The sequence below is a fragment of the Acinonyx jubatus genome, chromosome D3 (genome assembly GCF_027475565.1).
Source record: "Acinonyx jubatus isolate Ajub_Pintada_27869175 chromosome D3, VMU_Ajub_asm_v1.0, whole genome shotgun sequence".
Lineage (NCBI taxonomy): Eukaryota > Metazoa > Chordata > Mammalia > Carnivora > Felidae > Acinonyx > Acinonyx jubatus.
In genome coordinates this window covers 26,989,000-26,998,752 of record NC_069392.1, presented here as the reverse complement: position 1 = coordinate 26,998,752, position 9,753 = coordinate 26,989,000, and the positions used below count along the sequence as shown (strand labels likewise).

Genomic DNA, 9,753 nt, shown 5'->3' with positions numbered 1-9,753 from the left:
TTATGATATGTTCTATTGATTGATTTTCTTAAGCTGAACCACTCTTGCATTCCTGGGATAAACCCCAGTTGCTGTATGATTCTTTTTAATATGCTATTGGATTCACTTTTCTAGTACTTTGTTGAGCATTTTTGCATTGTATTCATCAGAGATATTAGTTTGCAGGTTTTTTGTGATGTCTTCATTCAGCTTTGGTATCAGGGTAATTCTGGCCTCATAGAATGAGTTAGGAGGTTTTCGTTTCTTTTTTATTTTTCAGAAGAGTTTGTGAAGGATTGGTGTCACCTTCTTTAAATATTTGTACACAAACAAAAATTAAAAATTAAAATAAATTTTAAATAAAGTAGGACTTTCTGGTAAAACCATCTGGTCCTGGGCTTTTCTTTGTGGGAATGTTATTTTGATTACCATTTTAATCTCTTCAGTTGTTATAGGCCTGTTCAGGTTTTCTATTTCTTCTTGAGTCAGTTTTGGAAGTTTGTGTCTTTCTAGGAATTTGTTCATTTTGTCTAGGTTATCTGATTTGTTGGTATTCAGTTGTTCATATTATTTCCTTATAATCCTTTTCACTTTTTCATGGTGTGTAGTGATGTCCCAACTTTCAGTTCTGACTTTGATAATTGGAACCTTCTCTCTTTTGTATTTGTCAGTCTAGTAAATGTTTCTCAAAGCTGTTAAACTTTGAAGAAGCAGCTTTTGGTTTTACTGATTCTCCCTATTGTTTTATATTCTCTAATTCATTTATTCTACTCTACTCATTATTATTTCCTCCCTTCTGTCAGCTTTGGAATTAACTTGCTCTTCTTTTTCTATTTCCTTAAGGTAAAGTTAAGTTATTGGTTTGAAATATTACTTCTTTTTTTAAAAATGTTTACTTATTTTGAGAGAGAGAGAAAGAGAGAGAGAATCCCAAGCAGGATCTGTGCTGTCAGGGCAGAGCCCCATGTTGGGCTCCATGCTGTGGGGAGCTTGCTTGAGATTCTCTCTCTCTCTCTCTCTCTCTCTCTCTCTCTCTCTCTCTCTTTCCTGCTCATGGTCTCTGTCTCTCAAAATAAGTACATAAGCTTAAAAAATAAAATAGATATAGGTGAGATTTAAATGTTTGTGTCTTTTAAGGAATTGGTCCATTTCATTTAAGTGGTGAGATTTATTAGCATAAGGTTTTTTCTAGTATTCCCTTCCTAGCACTTTAGTGACTACAGGATCTGTAGTAATACCCCTCTTTTATTTCTGATATGGACAATTTGTCTTATCTCATTTACTTGCTCAGTATGGTTAGAGATTTATCAATTGTATTGATTTTTCAAAAATCAGATTTTTATCTTATTAGTTTTCTCTATGTTTCTCTGTTTCAGTTTCATTGATTTCTGATCTTCACTGTTTCTTCTACTTGGGGTTGATTTTCTTGATTTTCTAAATTATTTTTTTATGTAAGGACTTAAGATTTATTGAAACTATATATCACAATAGAATCTTTAACCAGGAAAGCAACTTTACAGTGACAAAGTATGGAAGTAGATTCACAACCACAGGCTCTACTTACAGCCGTATTAAGATCATACTCCCCAGAAACTGCCAGCCTGATAGAAAGAGTTGAATTAACAAGATACAAACTCAGTGGATCCAGATGACCTGCTTTATCTTGCTTGGGAGAGAATCAGAGTGTGTAGATGATTGTTTTAGGCAGCATCTGCCTTGTATGTTAGGAAGCAATCTGATCATACATATGGTGAATTCCCCTTAATTTCTATTTTAAAATGTTCTTTTTTTTAGCCCCCCCAAATTTTTAAACGAAGTTAACAAACAGTGTATTATAGGTTTCAGGAGTAGCATTTAGTGATTCATCACTTACATATAACACCTGGTGCTCATCTCAACAAGTGCCCCCTTAATGCCCATCACCCATTTAGCCCATCCTCCTACCCACCTCCCCTCCAGCAACCCTCAATTTGTTCTCTGTATTTAAGAGTCTCTTATGTTTTGTCTCCCTCTCTGTTTTTATCTTATTTTTCTAAATTCTTAAGGGTGTAAGTTTAGAGAACTGAAGTGGATGAAAAAGAAAATACAAAATATCAATATTTATGGGACATAGATGAAGCAGTGCTTAGAGGGGAAAGCTTATATAAGAAAATAAGGGGGAGCACTCAAATATGTAAATTAATTAATCACAAGCATAAAGAAACTCATTGATAATAATACCATAATAGTAGGGGACTTCAACGCCCCACTTACAACAATGGACAGATCATCTAAACAGAAAATCAACAAGGAAACAATGGCTTTGAATGACACACTGGACTGGATGGACTTATCAGATATATTCAGAACATTTCATCCTGAAGCAGCAGAATACACATTCTCCTCCAGTGTACATGGAACATTCTCCAGAATAGATCACACACTGGGACACAAATCAACCCCCAATAAGCACAAAAAGATTGAGATCAGACTGTGCATATTTTCAGACCACAACGCTATGAAACTTGAAATCAACCACAAGAAAAAATGTGGAAAGATAACAATATTTGGAGACTAAAGAAAAGAAGAAAAGTATCACGTAAATTTTGTTTTAAAATATGAATAATACACTTATTTATTTTAAGTAAACCCTACCCTCAATGTGGGACTCAAACTCACAACCCCAAGATCAAGAGTTCCATGTTCTACCAACTGAGCCAGCCAGGTGCCCCAATAATATACTTTTTTAAAAGCCTAGAAGAAAATATACTAAAACTATTAATAATGTTTATCCATAGTGGACTTACAAATAATTTTAACTTTAAGTTTCTTCTTTGATTTTCTTTATTTCCCAATATTTCCTTAAGATCATGTGTGTCTTATTTTGTCTTTATTATTTTTTTTGTTTTATTTTATATTAGAGAGAGACAGAGACAGAGACAGAGCACGAGCAAGGGAGGGGCAGAAGGGTGAAAACAGAATCTGAAGCAGGCTCCAGGCTCTGAGCTGTCAGCACAGAGCCTGATGCAGGGCTTGAACTCACGAGCCGTGAGCTCATGACTTGAGCTGAAGTCGGACACCCAACCGACTGAGCCACCCAGGTATCCCTTATTTTGTCTTTAAATATAATTTTTTATCGTGTTAAAACACACATAACATAAAGTATATCAGCCTAATTACTTTTAAGTGTAGAGTTTGGTGGTATTAAATACATTCACTTTGGTGTGCAGCCATCACCACTGTGCATTGCCAGAACTCTTTGCATCTTGTGAATCTGAAACTCTATACTTTTTAAAAAAATTATTTATTTTGAGAGAGAGAATGGGGGAAGGGCAGGGATAGAAGAAGAGAGAGAATCCCAAGCAGACTCTGCACTCTCAGTGCAGAGCCTGATGAGTGGCTCAAACCCATGAACCATGAGATCATGACCTAAGCCGAAATCAAGAGTCAGACACTTAACTGACTGAGCCACTCAGGTGCCCTGAAACTCTATACCTTTTAAACTCTATATCTTTTAACCCCCTGGAAACCATCATTCTACTTCCTGCTTTTATGATCTTGACTACTCTGAATACCTCACATAAGTGGAATCATGCAGTATTTGAGCACTAACAGTGCAGAAATGTTCCAATTTCTCTACATCCTTACCAACACTTGTTTTCTAGTTTGTAATTTTAACAGTAGCCATCCCAATGAGTGTGAGGTTGTATCTCATTGTAGTCTTAATTTGCATTTACTAATTATTGGTAATATTGAGCATCTCTCATGTGTTTATTGGCCATTTGTGTATCTTCTTTGGAAAAATGTCTGTTCAAGTCTGTTGCCCATTTTTGAATGGGTTGTTTGGTTTTTTCCCTTGAGTTTTAGGAGTTCCTTATATATTATGATATTAATCTTTTATTACATATATGATTTGCAAATATTTTCTCCCATTCTGTGGGTTGCCTTTTCACCCTGTGGATAGTGTCTTCTGTTGTACAAAAATTTGAAATTTTCATTTCAAAAGTCAAAGTTGTCTAGTTTTTCTTTTGTTGTCTGTGATTTCAGTGTCATATCTAAGAAATCATTGTCAATCTGATGTTATAAAGCTTTTGTCCTCTAGCTTTTTTCCTAAGAGTTTTATTGTTTTAGCTCTTATATTTATTCCTTTCATCCATTTTTAGTTAATTTTGTATATGGTGTTAGGTAAGAGTCCGACTTCATTCTTCTGCCTGTGAATATCCATGTTTCCCAGCACCATTTGTTGAAAAGACTGCCCTTTCCCCATTGAATGGCCTTGACATCCTTGTCAAAAATCATTTGGTTGTATGTGTGAGAGTTTATTTCTGGGCTCTGTGTTCTATTCCACTGGTCTGTATTTATGTCAATACTACACTGTCTTGATTACTGTAGTTTTATAGTGATTCTCAAAACCTTATAATGTCTGCCATCCTTCCAAGTTTGTTCTTTCCCTTCACTATTGTATTAGCTATTCTGAGTCCTTTGCCCCTCTATATAAACCTTAGAATCAGTTTGCCAATATCCACAAAATATTTCTGGGAAAGCAATATTGCTGTGAATTTGATTGGGGATTGCATTTAATCTATAGATCAAGTTGAAAATAACTGACATCTTGATAATATGGAGTCTTTCTATCCATGAACATGGAATATTCTTCCATTTACTTAGGTTTTCTTTGATTTCTTTCATTAGAATTTATAGTTCTCCTTATATAGATTTTGTATATATTCTGTTAGATTTATACCTAAGTAGTTCCTTTTGAAGGGGATGATAATGTAAATGGTACTGTTTTTAATTTCAAATTCTACTTGTCATTGTCAGTATATAGAAAAGTAATTGACTTGTATATTAATCTTGTATCTGTAACCTTGTTATAATTGCTTACTAGTTCCAGAAGTTTTTTGGTCAATTCTTTTGATTTTCTTCATAATCACATACTTACAGAGACAGTTTTATTTCTTCTCTCCCAATTTGTATACCTTTTGTTTCCTTTTCTTGTCTTATTGCATTAGCTAGGACTTCCAATATGATATTGAAAAGTGGTGGTGAGAAGGGACATCCTTACCATGTTCTGACCTTATTAGGAAAGCTTCAAGTTTTTCACCATTAAATATGATGTTAGCTGTAGGGGTTTTTGTGGATATTTTTTAGCAACTTGAGGAAATTCCCTTCTAGCCCTAGTTTACTGAGTTTTTTTTTTTTTTGTCATAAATGGTGTTGGGTTTTGTCAGATGCTTTTTCTGCATCTATTGATATGATCATGTGATTTTGTTCTTCTTTAGCTTGTTGACATGATAGATTACATTAACTGACTTTTAACAATTTTTTTTAACGTTTATTTATTTTTGGGACAGAGAGAGACAGAGCATGAACGGGGGAGGGGCAGAGAGAGAGGGAGACACAGAATCGGAAAAGGCTCCAGGCTCTGAGCCATCCCAGAGCCTGACGCGGGGCTTGAACTCACAGACCGCGAGATCGTGACCTGGCTGAAGTCGGATGCTTAACCGACTGCGCCACCCAGGCGCCCCCATTAACTGACTTTTAAATGCTGAACCAGCCTTGTATGCCTGGGATAAATCCCACTTGGTTGTGGTGTATAATTCTTTTAATACATTCTTGTATTCAATTGGCAAATATTTTGTTGAAGATTTTTGCATCTATATTAATAAGAGATATTGTTCTGTAGTTTTCTTTTCTTATAATGTCACTGTCTGGTGTTGGTATTAGGGTAATGCTAGCCTCATAGAATGACTGAGATTGGTAAAATTTTATGCTATGTATGTTTTACCACACATACACAGAAAGAAAGAAAGAAAGAAAGAAAGAAAGAAAAAGAAAAAAAGAGGAAAATGGCACTACACACAACAGGACAGATGGAGAGATAAATATTACACTTTAAAAAGGTATTTAAATGTATTTTATTGCTTAATTGTGTTATATATGTAATATTATTATAATTTTAAAACAAAAATCATATTGCAGCACAAAACCAACAACATCTGACTGGACCAGCTTCTAAGGTGGAAATGCACTGGTCCAATCCTCTGGCGGAGATGTTTGCATGCAATAAGCCCCAACTTAATGTCACATCCTTGTATCAGTTAGGAGTTAACATCAGCAAAGGCAAAACCTGGGGCTTCTTGTGGTTTTGGAGTATCAGAGGGTGATTCTATTGCTTCTCAATTATTCTGAGTCTTGTTTTAATTTTATTTATTTATTTATTTATTTATTAAAAATTTTTTTTTAATGTTTTATTATTTATTTTTGAGACAGAGACAGAGCATGAATGGGGGAGGGTCAGAGAGAGAGGGAGACACAGAATCTGAAGCAGGCTTCAGGCTCCAAGCTGTCAGCACAGAGCCCGACACGGGGCTCGAACTCACAGACCATGAGATCATGACCTGAGCTGAAGTTGGACGCTCAACCAACTGAGCCACCCAGGTGCCCCTTGTTTTAACTTTAAAAGGGAATATTTAGATGCACGATCTAAGAAGACAGGTTTTGGGCCTGAGAGTTGGGTAGTGAGAGCACTCGTGGTCACGTGTGACAAGGTGAAGACAGACAAAGGGCTGGGTTAGGGGGAAAGGGTGGTCAGTCTCATTTGGACACGGAGAGTTTGAGATTCTTATTGGACATCCAGCTGGAGATGGTCAGTAGGTAATTTAGGGAGAGCCAAGGAGAGGGTTTGGGGCTGGAATAGACTCGAGCATTACAAAATGGGCAGTAGTGGGAATCCACAATGTAGGAAGATGGCAAAGAAGGAGGAGAACCCAGGGTGCCAGTCTGGGAGTCAGCTGCCATGCATTGACTGGGGTGAAAGAGAAGTCAGGGGAGAAGAATGTGGGATCTCAGGTGCCAACAAGAAGAGAGTCACTGAAAAGAGAGGCTGACTCTGTGCTGAATCCTGTAGAGCCATAATGTACAACAGGAACTAGGGAATTGACCAGGAAGAGGACATTGTTAGTTCTGACCTGAGAGCTTTCAGGGAGAGATGGAGATGAAAGCCAGGGGAGCCTGCCATATCCAAGCATGTGAAACAGTGCCTGGAGCTACTGTTGGATGGATGGGTGGGTGGATGGATGAATGGATGGATATGTGGATGATGGGTGGATGGATGGACACATGGATAGATGGACAGACAGGTGTCTCAGAAAGACAGTGGTCTGAGAGATCAGAGAAAGCTTCATAAAAGAGGTGGAATTGAATTCTGTCTTTGATGTGTAGAGAAAAAGTGTGTGTGTGGGTCTTCACATGGGAGCACCATGAGTCAGGAATGACCCAGTCCCAGACCAGTAGGCTCAGGGAGGAAGCCACCTGGCTAGACCATGAGAAATTGTAGGAGAGCAACCCTCAGAAGCCCTAAATGAGGCCAGAGAGGTCAGACAGGTCTGAGCCAGTTTAGGACTCACTCTGCCACACCATGTGAAAGAACGAGGCACTCAAGGATTTATTGAACACCTACTGTATGCAGTGTCACTGTCAGCACTGAGGATCAGGAGATGACCAAGACAGCCTTGGAAAGGGGTAATACACAAGACCATGGGTGGAGTTGGCCTCAAACAGAGGGCAAGGCACAGGGACACCTCAGGGCTGTGGGCTCATCCAGGTGTGCCACAGCTTCTGGGAGGCTGGCTGCCCAGCCCCACCTGCTACAGCCCTGTGCCCATCACAGGTTCCTGTTCTGGCCTGGCCCCCACGGGGCAGGCCCCAGGTGCTGGCCCGGTGGGTTTTGGTCCGAAACTCAATCACCCTGGCTTGTTTTCAGTGAAGGAACCCAGCTCACCGTCCTAGGTAAGTGGCTTTCACCATATTTCCCAACATGTCCCACCCCTCTGTTGTCTGAGGAAAGTTACTTTTCTCTGAAGGCCGTTTCCTATCTGCTTCCCAGCCTTAAGGGAAGATTTGCCCTTAGCAAATCTGTGGGATCTGGGGGAGGTGGGTTGGTCTCAGGGAAACCAGAAGGAAGAACTTCAATGGTACAAGCATTTACCTTTAGAGTCTGACAACTGAATGTGGTCAGGTCCTAGGGCCTGGGTTAGGGGCGTTGGTCCAAAACTGGGGACTCCTTCCCTTCTTCCAGAGCAGACACCTGTGTTGGGTCCAGAGACTGGTTCTGACTAGGGGCACTGGAGCAGCCTTGGAGAGAGTCATTTGGGGTCTTGGCTAAGGGCTTGATGCCCATCCACGAGGTTGGGGACATGGCTGGGGCTGTGACCTCAGCCTTCAGGAACATAGAGGAGCAACCCGAGAGGAGGTCCATGGGAGGAGGACAGAGCAGTCTGGTTTGGTCCAGGCTGAAGCGCTCGGGGCCTCTATGAGGCTATGAGGATGCAGGGACACAGAGACATGAGTGATGCAGGACAAGGTGACCAGAAGCACGGCCCTCCCAGGACATTGATCAGAAAGGAGTGGGTCCTGGGGCACCTGGGTGGCTCAGTCGGTTACACGTCCAACTTTGGCTCAGGTCATGATCTCACAGTTAGTGGGTTCTAGCCCCATGTTGGGCTCTGTGCGGACAACTCAGAGCCTGGAGCCTGCTTCAGATTCTGTGTCTCCCTCTCCCTCTGTCCCTCCCCCATTCTCTCTCTCTCTCAAAAATAAGTAAACACTTTTTAAAAAAGGAAAAGAAAGGAGCAGGTCCCATGGGAAGAGTTTTTTTCTGTCCCTGGAGCCCCATGATCCCAGGGTCCCAGGTGTCTCCACCTGTCTAAGGTGAGAGTGACCAAGTGGAGAGTGAGTGGAGGCTCAGAGCTACACAGCTGCCCCTTAAAGTCAGCAGTCATCAGGATTGTGTTGGCAGGCTAGGTGGTAGACTGCAGTTCACAGGGGAAGTACCCGGATCCAGAAGAATGAAGTGATGTGGGGGCCAGATGCTGGGCTAAGGGGGAAACCGAGGCTGCAGATGCACCTTTCATCTACCTGGGAGAGGTGACACGGAAGGGCTATTGGGAGCATGGGGAACTGCCTGCTGTTCAGGGCTGAAGTGGAAAGGAGGATCCCCTGGGTGAACCAGCATGGCCACCATGGGAAAAGTCACAGAGGCTATAGACGGGGAAAGGGCCGCCCAAAGCCTGGACTCTCCCTGTGTTTCTCCCCCCTCTCCTCTGTCCACACAGGTCAGCCCACGTCCGCACCCTTGGTCATGCTCTTCCTACCCTTCTCTGAGGAGCTCAGAGCCAACAAGGCCATCCTGGTGTGCCTCATCAGTGACTTCTACCCTGGCAACTTGACGGTGACCTGGAAGGCAGAAGGGACCCCTGTCACCCAGGGCGTGGAGACCACCAAGCCTTTCAAACAGAGCAACAACAAGTATGTGGCCAGCAGCTACCTGAGTCTGTCACCTGACAAGTGGAAATCTTATAGCAATTTTACCTGCCAGGTCACACACGAGGGGAGCACCGTGGAGAAGAGAGTGGTGCCCTCAGAGTGCTCTTAGGTGCCTGAGACCCCCACTCACCCAAGAGGATGTGCAGCCAATGGACCTCCAGGAAGGTCTCTCCTCCCACCAGGATCATCCCAGCCCTTCTCCCTGCACCCAATCAATGCTCAATAAAAAGTCCTTCATTCAATCAGAAATCGTGTTCTCATTGGGGTTCATCACTTTGTGCCCTAAACTCAACCATCTTCAAACATGAACACCATTCTTTTCATCCTGTGGGAAAGGAGTTGGCAGAAGGCATCCTCATGTTTTTTGAGGGGTAGTTTTACTCTCATCCAGAATTGCCAGAGAATATTCCAGAATAGGAGATACAAATCGAACCAAGATAGACTATCCTCCACCATGTCTGTATGCTT

At 41.2% G+C, this 9,753-nt stretch overlaps 1 gene segment (V, D, J or C); it reads left to right on the top strand.

Annotated features, from left to right (window-relative positions):
- Positions 1-5,408: 5,408 nt before the first annotated feature.
- LOC106988296 (immunoglobulin lambda constant 1-like) lies at positions 5,409-9,546 on the top strand. The segment is given in 3 exon segments: positions 5,409-5,861; positions 7,631-7,749; positions 9,075-9,546. Coding segments are annotated over 3 exon segments (567 nt in total).
- Positions 9,547-9,753: the final 207 nt, after the last annotated feature.